The sequence below is a fragment of the Poecilia mexicana genome, unplaced genomic scaffold (assembly GCF_051168715.1).
Source record: "Poecilia mexicana isolate PSO_F unplaced genomic scaffold, ASM5116871v1 scaffold_22, whole genome shotgun sequence".
NCBI lineage: Eukaryota > Metazoa > Chordata > Actinopteri > Cyprinodontiformes > Poeciliidae > Poecilia > Poecilia mexicana.
The window spans coordinates 1,427,046-1,441,684 of record NW_028263391.1 but is presented as its reverse complement, the minus strand read 5'-3'; the positions used below and the strand labels follow the sequence as shown (position 1 = coordinate 1,441,684).

The 14,639-nt window shown below is 38.4% G+C and overlaps 1 protein-coding gene across 1 annotated transcript in view; it reads right to left on the bottom strand.

The window, feature by feature from the left end:
* npas3 (neuronal PAS domain protein 3) overlaps positions 1–14,639 on the bottom strand; it is a 295,135-nt gene that overhangs the window by 98,383 nt on the left and 182,113 nt on the right. Inside the window, exon 5 of the mRNA XM_088002562.1 lies at positions 11,264–11,353. Coding sequence (XP_087858688.1) covers positions 11,264–11,353 — 90 coding nt within the window. The remainder of the gene's footprint in view (positions 1–11,263; positions 11,354–14,639) is intronic.

The following is a 14,639-nucleotide window of genomic DNA, read 5'->3' as shown; positions in this document are numbered from 1 at the left end:
GTAATGGTTGGGATATTATTCATACTGAGGTGTAAACTAGACTTTGACTATGTGTGTTTGTGTGTATGTGCTTGAAGTATTTTTCCTTCTTTTAGCATAAATAGAACACAAGCAGAAAGCCTATGACTCATTCAGTGGCAGGAGTGTGCTTTGGAAAAGTTGCTCACAAAATAAAACAAGCAGATGTTTGATCTGTTGGAGAAAGATGCTGCAAGGAAAATATTTAGAAAGCCTAAGTTAATCATTTTGCAGGTAGAGTGCACAGATACGGGCTGAACATGTTGGTAAAATAAAAGATTTCTTTAGACCAAAATATACCCGAGGTATAAACAATTTGGGCTTATGTGTAAATATATTGTTGTTCTTCGGAGATACAGATTGATTCATCCCCTACAATTTAAATTACCGCATGAATTTTAGATACATTTTATATGGATCTTTTATGTAGATATAACAAATTCATAAATACAAGTTAGGAGAGGTGTTCTGATCTACTCTATAGTTGTTCAGATACATATTATTACAGAAATTCAGGATTAGAACACACACTGTAAATGGAACAATTCAAAAATATCTAAATGATGTGGGCCATGACCTCGCTGGCGATTCATTTCAGGTCTCCACATCCATCAGTGAACAGGAACTTCACAGACCAGTGTCCCGTTTTCACTACAGCCTCTAATGGGCTGGTAATTGACTGATTTATGAACCGTCTACTCAGACGGTGGAAAGCAGACAGGAACTGACAAGAAAGAAAGAGGATCACTTTCTAGTGAGAACGTTATTTTTCACTTGACTAGCAATTATAGTTTTTGTATCTTTGCTGTTTCTGAGAGATAGCAAAGAAAAAAGTCGGTGTTTAGGTGAAGCAACCATGACAAGAAACGAAAAAAAAAAAATAAAAAAAAAAACAAAGCACGTGAGAAACCTTGGTTAGGGGTCTCTTTTACCTCAAATCTAGCACCAGTGTATGGTAATTGTTGCAATTGTTTGAAAATCACCAAAAGCGTCGACTCAAAATCAGCAGAACTGACAGCGTCGTAGAAATGACAACATGTTCCAACTTAAGGATCTTGCAACACAGTACTCAAGGACCCACTCCTAAACTTTCACAAGACTTCCAAGGACCTATACGAGCAAATTAAGCTATCTTGAATATCATTACACTCATACTTAAACACAAAGCAAGATATCCTGGAACCCTTTGAAATGACCTTCAAAGATAATTTCAATCATCCAAGAACTCTGACACTTCTCAAAGTAGTGCAACAATCTCTTAAATCATCCGACAAATATCTTCAGACACATAGAGCATTTCCTTAAAACTCTTGGAACTGCCTGAAAGAGCTGACAGGACTTTCAATGTTCTTCTTCAAGACTTCTAAATGCATGTACTTTGTGGTTTTGAACTAATGTTACTTTGACTCTCAGAGGGTCAAAAGCACTCAGAATTATATGCATCTATAGCCTCCTGGTCAATGTAACTCTGTCAATAAAAATGATTGTTGTGTATTAATTTGCATTTAATGACGATAATGTTCGTCCCAGTGGGGAAAACTGCATGTTTAGACTGAACTATCTCCCCTGATTGGTGAACTTTTCTCCCCTTACACTAGTGTTCAACCTAATTATCCAAAATTAAGTAAAAGTAAGTTGGACTAGAAATTTAGAAACATAGATTAAAACAGTTTTTTATTCCTTGAGAGTATTTATTTCTTGAACCACCTCCAAGTGCTTTCTGCTCCAATTTTAACTCCACATACAGTCAGATTAAATCTGTGGCAGCAGCAAATGTGGAGTTATTTACAGCCATGTCTTACATTCTGATCAGGATTTTCCTTTATTTGGTGTTTACTTCACTGCACATAATGACAAGGAAACTTGACAGAAATTCAAACTGGTGTCAAAAATTAAAACAAGACCAAGAAAATCTAAGTAAGTTTTTTTTACTGTTATTCAATACGAGTAGCTGAATTAGAATATTTCCCAATGAAATATTTGCACAAATCAGAAACAGTGGACCCCTGGTATCTGCTGGGCTGAGTGGCCACAGCCAATTTTAATAGTTCAAACATGCATTAATATGCATAAATACACAGAGCATAAAATTACCACAAAAGTTAACCTTCACAGTTTTCCTTCTATTCACTCTTTTGAATTCAGCCAATTACCATCAAGGAAAATTAATACCGTTCCTGGATTGGCTGCTTTGCAAACGCCAGCCAATAGTGTGCAAAGTAGCTTTGCACATATGTATTTCTGCTTTTCTAGATTAATTTTTCTTAGAATATCTTAGACATGCTCTATAAAAAAATGTGCAAAGAGCTGGAGTTATATTCCACAAAAAAAACAAAACAAAAAAAAAACACCAATTGGTTAAAAAGTTGGGGGTCTATGGTTCAATTTTCGTTATTTGTTGACAAAGTGAAAAACTTTTTTTCCTGCTCGTCCCTTCAAAGGAATTATACAGATAATATAATGTAGGTTTTCAATAAAGTTAGAAATTTTTTAATAATCATGAACTAAAAAGAAACCAAGATAAAGAGGACTGCATCAGCCCAGTTTTATATCACGCTTATAATATTGCAGAATTATTGCATATATTGTAGGTTATTTTATGATCAGTTTTTTCCATGATTCTTTTTAGTTGTTTTTTTGTTTGTTTGTTTATGTACAGCACTTTGGTGCAGTTTTACACCTGTTTTTAAAGTGCTATATAAATAAATTTGACATTGACATTGATAGATTAAACAAATAATGAACAAATGCATTTGTTTCTCCCAAAATTATATCACAAAGTAGAAAAATGGATATGTACACACGCAATATGTACGCAGGCTGCAATCTCCTCAACTAAAAATCCCACAGTTGTTCAGAAAGAAACCACAGAATCTATATTCACCTCCGGACTTCTACAAAACACAAGGTCTAGTGGTAAAAAATAAAATAAAAAAAAAACTTCTTCTTTCCAGCAGAAATGGCAGATCGGAATGGAAAAAATGACAGGATGTATACTCTGTAGATACAAAAGTCTAAAAGACATAATCTCATTTCAAATTTGCAGCAGTTTGTAATGACAGCAATCAAAGACACTTGCAGTTTGTGGATTCCCCTTTGTTCATTAATGCTGTATTTCTGACTCAGAGAAGATCTCCTTTGATAGAATCAGTTTTATGTCAATGGTAAGCCTTTATACATGCATGAACTATCCTAATCATGATGCTGCTGAAAAAATCCCAACCACACAAACATGCGTCTAAAGCGGTCTATTATGCACATTACACTTACACAATTCTACTCCTCACAATTCAATAAAACAAGCATCAATTTTGTTTGCTGATCTGTTTACAGCTTCTACATCACCAAGATAACGGCTGGCTGTAAATCTGAACCCAGGGATGAGAGAGAAGGTGGGAGCGGGGATACTGGGGACAGCTATGTGAATTGAACACAGACAAGAGAAAAGGGGAAAAATGTGGGGATGCAAATAAAAGTAAGGGGTGATGAAAAAGAGGAAACGCCAAGGCTAACATTGGAAAAAACAATGCAGGAATTCAAAAGTTAAGGAAAGCCATTCTCCAGCCCGCCTGCAGTCTTAAGAGATGGGGTCATTTGGATCCCAGGGGTTTTTTACTCTGTGTGGTCCAGTAGACGCTGTTACAAAGATGGTGTGTGTGGTTTTGGAAACTGACGGGACAACCCAGCCCCACTTCCCCCGCTGTCCAACCGTGACATTACTGAGATCCTCCTGAGCATCACTCTAAAACCGAGGGAAGGTTAAACATCCCACAGACTCTTTAACACCTAGTTGCAACCTGCTTTCCATTTGTTTCAAAAACATGTCAAGGTATTTTCCTCTGTGTCTGTCAAGGACACTTTCCAAAGAGAGACGTTTAGAAAACCAATGACAACCACTAAATAAATGGTTCTTGTGAAGGCTTCAGAAATATGAGGTGGTCAAAGCTACATTCCTAGAACGTATACACACTGAACCACAGACACCTGGCTGCTGTTGTGAAGGTTAGCAGATGCTACATTCAGTCATTCTGAAATACATAAAACCAAAGTGATGCTGGTTTGATGAAGCCCACCAGCCATCAGAATCCCAACATGTCCAACAGTTTTTAATGCGGTGAGAGAGAACAGAGCAGGCGTTGAGAAGATCATGACCTCCACACACCTTGTGCCATCACTTGCACCTCTAATGCATGACAAGAATAAGTGAAGCAAGCGTTAAGCCAAAAAACCAGCAAGGCGGTGTGTGTTTGGTGTCCTTCAGCAGCCCTATTTCACCTCCTGCTGTCTGTCTCTCTGCCTCTCTAATGTATAAAAGTGTCTCTTCTTACTTTAAATCCGTGCTGTGCAGGTAGATAGTCACCTCTGACCTCACACAGTGGCTCGCTGTGCAGCTTCATCCATTTCAATGGCACCTGTCTGTACACCCCTCTGTCTAGACTCGGTGTGCTCATACACACATTGCTGTCATACAGATTCATGCACAAAGAAGTATGAGGACCCACTCTATCAGGGCAGAAGTAAAGGTTGAAATGAAAACAGTGACACACTCCTGATAAAATGTTAACACGGGGGGTGCTGTGGTGGCACGGGGGCAAAACACAACCCATGCATTGAGGCCTTGGTCCTCGTGGGGGTGGTCACAGGTTCGATTCCCGGCCTGGTGACATTTGCTGCATGTCTTCTTCCCCCTCTCTCATTACCCTCTTTCCTGCCAAACTACTTTCAAATAAAGGCAACTAGAGCCAACAAAACCTTAAAAAAAAAAAAAAATGTTAACACGGGGGGAGAAGTGCCATGGTCCTGCAGGGTTCAAGGTAAATAAGTTTAAGAAACTGAGGCATAAAACAAACAAAAAGAAAAGACTGTAGATTTTTGGAAAAGACTCTAAACTCAAACAATTTGATCAGTGTGACCCAGTTTCCACAGTCGACATATCTGAAGAAGTTCCGTGAATGATCAGAGCTTCCTGAAACTCTGGAAAGCTAAAAGGATAGAATAACACTTTGCTCCAAGCTGATGGTTTGACAGTCCTTATGCCATTTACAATCATTCTTATGATCAACTGACTGAGAAGCAGTTTGTATGACAGGCTCAGCAGATCCAAAAGGTGTTTGCTAATTGCTGCCGCCGCTAGTCTGGAGGAGCTGAGTGGGGGAGTCACAGGTCAGCTCAGCTCTGTGAGGCAGAGGCTCGGCTGGAGAATGCAGCTCTGAGGAGAAGCTTTGTGAGAGTAAGCTCTTAGACTACCATTTTCAACCTGGTAAAAACAGCTTGAAATACATCACAGAAAAAAAAAAAAGATTTATATGTTACAATTGAATGCTAATATTTGGCTGGATCTTTATATGCAGTGGTGCATGTCTGCTTTTGATCCTGGAGGTGTTTGTCAGGGCAAAGTAGACTTTACTAACCTTATGAGAAGTAGAGCGTGCAGAGGAAAGATCTCCTGGACCTTCAGCAGTCAGTTAGGACTGGATGTCATCCTTATCTGATTCAGTAAGTTCAATCTATAAAACTTTTAAACTGTAGTTTTTGAGAAGTCAGTTGGATGTGAGTTTGTGGACACCCATATGGATGACCAACAGGAGGAAGTGGCCAATAGTCGGTTCAAGCTGTTTAATGCTAATTCATTCATGTTACCCTCCAGACAAGCGACAGTCCACAGGGAATACTGTAAGGAAAGGAAGTGAAAGTGAGAGATGGTGAGTGTGTGTGTGCGTGTTTATAAGTGCATGGTCCCCAGCCTCCCCGAGGGAATGTGGATGGCAATGAAATAGAGCAGAGATCAGGCCCTCTCTCCCTTCCAATGACCCTTCCTTTCATGTGTCTGCGTGCTTTAATGTGTGTGTTGCGGGTGGTGGGGGGGAGGTGTGTGTGTGTGTGTGTGTGTGTGTGTGTGTGTGTGTGTGTGTGTGTGCGTGTGTGTGTGTGTGTGTGCACTGACGTAGCACAATAACCCTCATGTGCATTGGTGCATGTGAGGAAAATGACCTTGCCTGTGTGTGTAAGTGAGTGTGGTAGTAGGTCTGGACACTGCAGAGGCTCTTTAAATGACAAAGAGAAGAAAATCTGTCCTCACACTTCTGACACACGCACACGCAAAACACACACCTACGGACACACATTATGTGCGCAAAGAAGTAATCTCAATACAGTCAACATGAAAAGAGAAAGTGACCGTGGTTCAAACTCTGATGGTTGATAAGAAAATGAATCCTTTTGTCCTTTTCTTCAAACTAAACTAAACTAAATATCAATAATCCCATATGACTTTGGTTTTGTTATATTTTTGTCTCTTTTGTATGATCATGTGATGATGACCAACATAGGCTGACAGTCTGTGGTATTTTTTTGAATATACAGAGACACATAACCTCCCATTCTTACAAAAAGCTGATTCATTCTGGTGATAATCCAAGGTTAGACTATTATAGTTTATTATCATCAGAGTTTCACACAAAGCTGTTTGTAGATCCAAACATTCAACCCTATCACTAATGGCTGATGGCTAATGGCTAATGGCAGCTTTTCATAAGTTCTTTATACTGGCTCTTGTAAAAAAAAAACTAAGACTACTTTGTTAAAGTGCATATTCCTGCCAGTCATTTCAGAAAATGAAACTCATGAAACTCCCATATTATATGGTGTCAAACCATAAACAGCTAATTAACTCAAAAAAATTTCCTGAGCATCTAAACAATCTCTCACACCGAGTCAGTCGACTTCATAATCATGAAGCTGTTTTGTGTCTCTGTTTACATTATTTTTAGCCTTATATCAACTAATATTATTATTTATAGTAAACCTTTTTTACTGTCAGCTGTAAATATTTTTTTTTAGTATTTTTAGTATGAAAACAACATAAAACGACTGCATAAAATATTTTAGTACTGTACTGGGAGTATAATAATAGTCTTTTAACTATCTAGCGTGAAAAAGCCCCACAGTGTAGAGATGTGACTAAAATGCAGCAGGTCCTCCCCCTAAAAACAACAGAAGCTGGACCAAGATGTAAAACCATTAGGAGGCAGAGAGAGAAAGAAGTTAGGATCTAGTAGAGGAAAAGCAGTCCTTAAACACAACTGACTCGCTCTATTCATCATTTTTATGTTGAGGCGTTGGAGACTGCTGAATGTCAGTAACCGGTAACCTTACTTTGTTACTTTTAAAATGAAGTAATCTGTAAAGTAACTAAGTTATTTTTTTCAAGGAGGAAGCAGTAATCAGAAATCAAGTTCATTTTCAAGATGCTTCACTGTTGCCATGAGTCATGATTTAAATAGAGTGTGATAATTATTTCCATGATAAATTTAAGTACAAGACAGTGCTGCACTAATGATCTTTCTGTGTAACACACATGCTAACAAGCTATCCATTCATGGACTATGGCCACTTGTCCTTGGATGGGTTTGGGGGCCAGGGGCTGGTAGCGTCAGTCCTTAGTACCGTCTATTCTAGATTTAAACTAAATGATTATGTTGTTGATTATTTTTATAGTGCAGTGATGTAATCCACCAGTGTGGGAGTTTGGGTTTTTGTGCTCTCATCATTTTAGGGGTTTTAGTATCAACATGTTGGCATATTGAGGTAACTTCTCTTTGTTTATTATTGTAGTTTAGGTCTTGCCATATGATGACTTTCCATTCTGTATGGTTTCTTTCCCATTTGTTGTGTCCTGTATCTTGTTCCAGTTGGTTTATTTCCTTGTGCCAGTGTCAGACTGTGTTGTAGTAGCTATTTGTGGTGATTCTGTGTTAACTCACCTGGTTTTATAGAAACTCTCTGCTCCTCCTCAGTGTTTAAGCTCCTGGTTTTCATTGTTCCTCGCTGATTTCTTGTGCTATTCTCTCTCCAGTTACCTTTATGTTCATGTTTCGTCATAATTCTATGTTGCCATTTTTCCAGCATTAAATCCTTAATCATCAGTATACTGCTTTGTCTTGCCTGCATTCCGGGTCCAACTAAACATCACTGAAGACAAACACCAAACACTTTACATATAGTTATCTTCCTAAAATAATGAAATAATGGCCAACAGTGATTTAGGCAAAAAAAAAAAAATCCTTTTGGCAAAACATAACTTGGGTAATTATGTTAGGAAGGTGACAGTATTGATCTGGAGCTCACAGTGTCTGTCCCTAACTATGCTTTTAAAGATATTAACTGCTGATAGCCTTTTAACAGAATCTCACTGTGAACATGTTGAACTATTCATGTAAAAGTAACATTAAACAACCTTAAAGAAAGACCACCATGTACCTAAGTTTACAAGAGCATTTAAAAAGGACGAAGCCTAACTCACAATCATTTTAACAGAATTCATCCAAAAAAGAAAAAAAAAGGGTCATTTAACACTTGCTTTATGCATAGCAACCCTTCAGAAACAGTCTTCCATGTCACATGTGTGGTATCCATGCAGGGCCAATGTGTGTGTGCCTCATCATGCTGCTACATATAATAGCCTGGCATGAGGAGAAGTTGGCTACGAATCATCTTTGGGCGTAACGGGCGACAATCCAGCAAACTAATTTGGATCTGGCTGAGACAATGCAGTTATTATTTTCCTCTGGACCATCAGGCAGAGGACACACAGCCATCTGCTGTAGCCATACACATACACACACACGCGCGCACACACGCACGCACGCACGCACACTCACACACACACACATACACACACACACATATCTCAATTAGACCAGTGAGAGGGCAGCTGCAAGTGATGCTTGGTCCCACAAATACAAGCACCAGGAAACATGAACGGATTTATACATACATAAATATGTGTACATCATGCTGTGCTGTTTGGTCAACAGGCGGTAAAACAGGCACATTCTGCAGCTCATGTATGTTTGAACTCCTGGATCCCAACAAAAAACATGTTTACATGAGTTTCTGTTCCATGTGGTAAAATGGCATGAATTTGGAAGTAGTCTATTTAAGGAAGACACATTTATGTTCACTGCACTAAGATAGGAGCAAGCTGCAATATTTTATTGCAAACAATAAAAATTCAAGAATCAAGGAAAGGTATTTGTTAAGAACACAAAAATGAACATGAAGCAGGATTATGGAACAGACGGCCTTCATGTTAGGCAGCAGCCGTGTTTAATTGCACATCCACACTTTTCAATGTCTTTATTAACAGTCTGTTTGACTGGCCGGCCACGTCTACCGTCTCCCTGACAAGAAAGCAAAGAAACGAGTTTAACCAGCAAATCCTCTTTACACAGAAATGTGCCTGAGGATTTTTGTTCAGCATCGACCACCAAGCAAGAAATTTCTGGATGTCGTCAATTTGCCAAAAGGCTTAAATCCACCATCCACCATCCCTCAACCCCGACTCCCCCTCACAGAGGCATTTTCTGCACGGTGAGATCTAATTAAAGCTGAGAAATAATTAGTGATATATTTTTTCTTCTTATGAAGTAAAAAAAGGAAAAAGAGCAGCGATTAAAAAGAGAAAAGTAGGAAGGAAGAGCAATTAAGATGATGGAGGTTGAGGAACTTTGTGTACACATGTTAGATTAAAGGATGGGACTTGTTCATGGCAAAGACGGGCTCGATCGCCCTTCCGCTCTCTCACTCTTTTAATCTGTGGCACTTCTTCAACAGCTGATAAAAGCTGAAAGAACAAGATAACTAGCAAGGCGACGATGGCAGAAAAGCTTAAGGGACCCAATTTAACAATTAATCAATTATTTGATATAAATCATCAATCAATCTTGTTGGGGGAATTAGTTCACGGGTGGAGGAGGGAGAGGCAGACGGTGATGTGTGGGGGTGTACCTTCATCCTTGGTTTGTTAAACAATTTGGCACTTTGCTAAAATCCTTGTTTCTGAGAACTTTCCTCAACATAATTAATAAGAGAAATAACATGTCAAATCCATTAGAGAGCAAATTACTTTATAACCATTTATGATGTTAAACATGATGAAACAACATGAGCGTTCTCAATAAGTCCACTTCTTCACAAGTTTATACCATCACCTCTTCAGCCAGTCAGAGATGAGCTAGCTTTTGTGTTTCAGGTTATTCTTCTTCTGATGCTCTGAAGCATAAAGTCACAATCTGATGGCTGCATGGCCTCTTTCAAGATTTTCTTGTAGAACATTAGATGCATGGTTCTATAAATTGGGGCTAGTCATTTTACAATTTTCAAATTAAAAATAAATCCAACATGCCTTTCTGTTTAGTGACATAGTAAAATGAACTTGATTCAAGGTCTTCCCTTATTGCTATAGCATTTAGTGCAAGGGAAATAATTAGCCATTAGCCAATCAGAATTTCCTGTCTACGGTCACTGGGCAAAATTTACCGAGTCGGGAGGTATTCAGCATCCTGATCAGAATATCTACAGTATTAGAATAAATAACAAGGTCAGTTCTAATGGAGCAGGGGAGCAGTCCTCACTGCTGAACTGCATCACATAGATCTGTGCAAATGACCACAGTTTTCTGTTGAATCCATAAACGCTGTTCTAGAGTCAGTTCTCAAACCCCATCAGTCTTGTAATATCACCAGGTCGGAGTAATAATTCCCCTCTGGAATGCTTTGTGAAGCTCTTATTTGCAGAGATCAGTCAGTGGAGACTGTGGAACGTTCAGAATCACCACATGTTGTTTAAAATGGCATCAATAACTCAGACTGGTGATTGCAGGACATCTGTTTGCAGGAATACTGAGACAAATAACGTAGTGGTGCAGTTAAACTGTCTCCCATCACCGTGACAATGTACAAAAAAGCTCTGAACATGACAAAGAGGATCAAACAATTCCCGACTCTTTTAGCAATGTCATGAGACTGCTGGAGGCTGGCTTCCTGCATATGAAATCGAGGGTGAATTTGAATGTGCTCTGTTAATAACTTTTAATAACTGAAGTAATAATAATTATTGTTATTCCAACCTCAACACCCCAACAAGCACACACACACGCACACAAACCCCACACACACGCACAAATCCAGCAGTAAAATATGCATTGTTTCTCACTGCAGAAATCAACAACCGTCTGCAGAGCTGATGAGATTTTAAATGAGTCCTAATTTGTTAGGAATTGTCTTTGGTAATGACACAAGGAGGAGAGGGAAGAATAACAGAGATGCAAAACAGATCAAAAGAGGAAAACAATCAAAAAGACACAATATGTAAAGAAGGAGAAGTCAGAGTTATGATCGAAATGACTTTCAGTGGAATTTTTCTTTTATTTTCATTTTGTCAGCAGACGTGTGGGGAGGCTTACCTGTGACAATCCCAGGTAAATGGAAACAGTCTCAGAGATGTAGAGGAAACGTCCTTCCTTGTTTAGTGCAAATACAAAACCGTCCAGTGACTGAAAAACACAGACGGAGACAAGAGTTAAATGCACTTCTGAGACCTTAAATCTGGACACTCTGTCTTAGTCCAGTTTATAAAAAGTGAGGGTAACACTTTATTTGAAGGGGGTTGAATAAGACTGACATGACACTGTCATAAACATGACATAACACCTGTCATGAACATGAATAAGCCTTCATGAATATTTATGACTGTTGTCATAAAGCGTCATTCAGTAAATTATGACACTTTTAATACAAAGTTGACATTATTCAAAATGTCTTTGTTATGACAACTTGACATTAACCAGGAAATCATTACTGTTTAAACTTTACCTTTAATAACATAAAGTTACCTCATTTTTAAAGTGCAATCAGTAATACTTTTATAACAAATTTAGATCAGTAATGATTTCCTGGTAAATGTCAAGTTGTCATAATAAAGACATTTTGAATAATGTCAACTTTGTATTAAAAGTGTCATAATTTACCGAATGACACTTTATGACAACAGTCATAAATGTTCATGTAGACTTATTGATGTTCATGACAGGTGTTATGACATGTTTATGACAGTGTCATGACAGTCTTATTCAACCCCATTCAAATAAAGTGTTACCAAAGTGAGAGATTAATTTAGGAAGATATAAGTGGGAGAGAGGAAATGAGGGGGTAAAGGGTGCCACGGTGCACAGGGGTAAAGGACAGTCCACCTAAGGACAGTCCATGTTAGCTGGGACTCACAGGTTCAAGTCCCGGCCTGATGACCTTCGCCATGTGGTCAATGTCATTACCCACTTTCCTGCCTCAAATAAAGGCCACTAGAGCCAATAAAACCTTTAAAGAAAACCATAAGAGGGAGAGATTCAGGAACTGAGGGGAATAAAATGAAATGATTGGAAAAAAAAAACAGATAATCTTAAGAATGGTTCAATTTGATTTTAAACAAAAGTGATCACAGAAAACTGACCTAGAAAAATGAGCTTATTTACATTCACATCTGTCAGTTTCCTGTTGTTTTGGTGTTATTTCAGGGTATTTGGTCACTTCTGGGTTATTTTGTGCATCAATCAAATCAGCAAAATATATGTTGTCACTTAGTTATTCAATTACTTTCTCTGTTGATTCTACATACGTGTAGACCTCTGAACTTTAAAACTCTGTTTGGTATTTGAATTGTTTTGAGCTTTGGAATACTGTTTTCACTTTGTCTTCACTTGTAATCGTCGTTTTTTATTTTTCTTTATTACCACTGGAAAAGTCGATCTGTGGCAGATCAGCCTTCAGAGGGCTCAGCATGTCTAATGGTGCATTCATGTGACACTCACGATGCAACACTCAACTACAGCACCTCATTTCACACACACACACACACGCACGCACACACACACACACACACACACACACACACACACACACACACACCCATACCCATGTCCACGCATGCACACCCACACACGCACACACACATTTCATATTGGCATATTGTAAAGTGGACCCTTTCAGGCCAGAATGTGTCTAATGCTGTTGTTCTGTATATGTCATGGCACAGCTTCAATGAAAATAAAAATGAAAATATCAAATACACACCCAAAGACCTCAGCCCTCAGACCTAGACTAGAATAGTGTTGGACATGGGCGTAGGAAGCGGGGGGACGCGGGGGACATGTCCCCCCCAATATTGGAGAGAGTCACATTCGTCCCCCCCAATAATTTCACTGCAGTTGCGAAGAATTTTAAAATCTTCCACTCGCGTGCTTTTATTTTGAAGGCGCATAGCAGCGCATTCAGCAGAGCGCTTCCTCCCCCTCCCCCTTCTGAACGGCTCAGAGTAAAGGCAGCAGCAGACAGAGTCAGAAACTCCGTTTGAAGGAGGTAAATATGAGGGGCCGTTTAGGACAAAATTTACGTTTTGTCTCTCACACACTAACAAAAACTCTCACATACTTAAAAAAAATAGCCACGTACACTCAAAAAAATTACGTTTTGTCTCTCACACACATATTTGTGCTTTTAAATATATATAGAACGTTTAACTTTCTTGTAGATTAAATGTGCTATAGTAATAAATGAATCTGATTGATTGATTAAAAATAGCAAAATTGCTGTAGTACAATCTGTCCACTGGGTGCCAGCATTACAGGAATTATTAAGAGGTGAGAAATTCTGTTCCCCCGTGAAAATCTGTTCCCCCTGTGACGGGAGCGCGCATTGCAGCCAGAGACGTGGATCCGGTGAATCTGACCATTTTCACGGCGCTTCCGATCGATTTCTCGGTAAAAACTACTCATATGATCATGTCAATGTGTAACTTTCAGTTTAATCGGCAGCTATCAAAATAAAAATACATACATAAATAAACGAGGTCTGGTGTGGAGGTCTTTTTTCGCTGTTTTGTGTTATTTTGAAAGCGAAGAAAATCGATCTTTTTTCAGCTTTTGTCTCGCAAGCCTGACAAATAAATGTCAGTCAACAAACACAGGTTCCCAACACATAGTGTGCATTTATAATTTTTCATTTCTGATGAAGGAGGAAGGAGATTAATATACCTGCAAGATCTTTTACTTTGTTTTCAAAATATTTGCACTATGTTTGACATTTGTCCTTAACATAGTTTAATATAAGGTAGCTATTGAAAGATAGTTTCAATACATTTATATATTTTTAAAAGCACAAATATACTAAGTAATAGAACATACAGTGAGTCAACAATCGAAACTTATAGTTTAGGATCTACGCATGCGCAGTTTGATCCAAAAATTATGCCCCACCTCTTCCGTGACAACTCTCACACATTCAAAAAAACGAGTCTTAGTACTGTGTGTGTGTGTTCAACTTTAGTCTTGTGTATGTGAGAGATAAACGTCTGTGTGTATGTGAGCGAGAAAGTTAACGTTTGTATGTGTGTGACATTTTAGTAGTGTGTGTATACGAAATTTGAGTATTTTTTGAGTATGTGAGAGTTTTTGGTAGTGTGTAAGAGACAAAACGTAAATTTTGTCCTAAACGGCCCCTCATAGGTAAACAATCTGTCAGGAATGTTGCTATGAATATCGCTCGTTTATAACATCTTGTTGTCAGTTTACTTTCATATATAGAACTAAATCTTTTTGGTTTAGCTGTTTAAATTCTGGAATAGTCACATGTCCAAAATTTTACCACTAACTTTAACAGTTAGCTAGTCTAGTCACAATGATTTAGACTGAAACAGCAGCAAACTGAGCAACACCTGATCATACTCGACCACTTACCATGTGTTTATATATTATATTATATTATATTATATTATATTATATTATATAT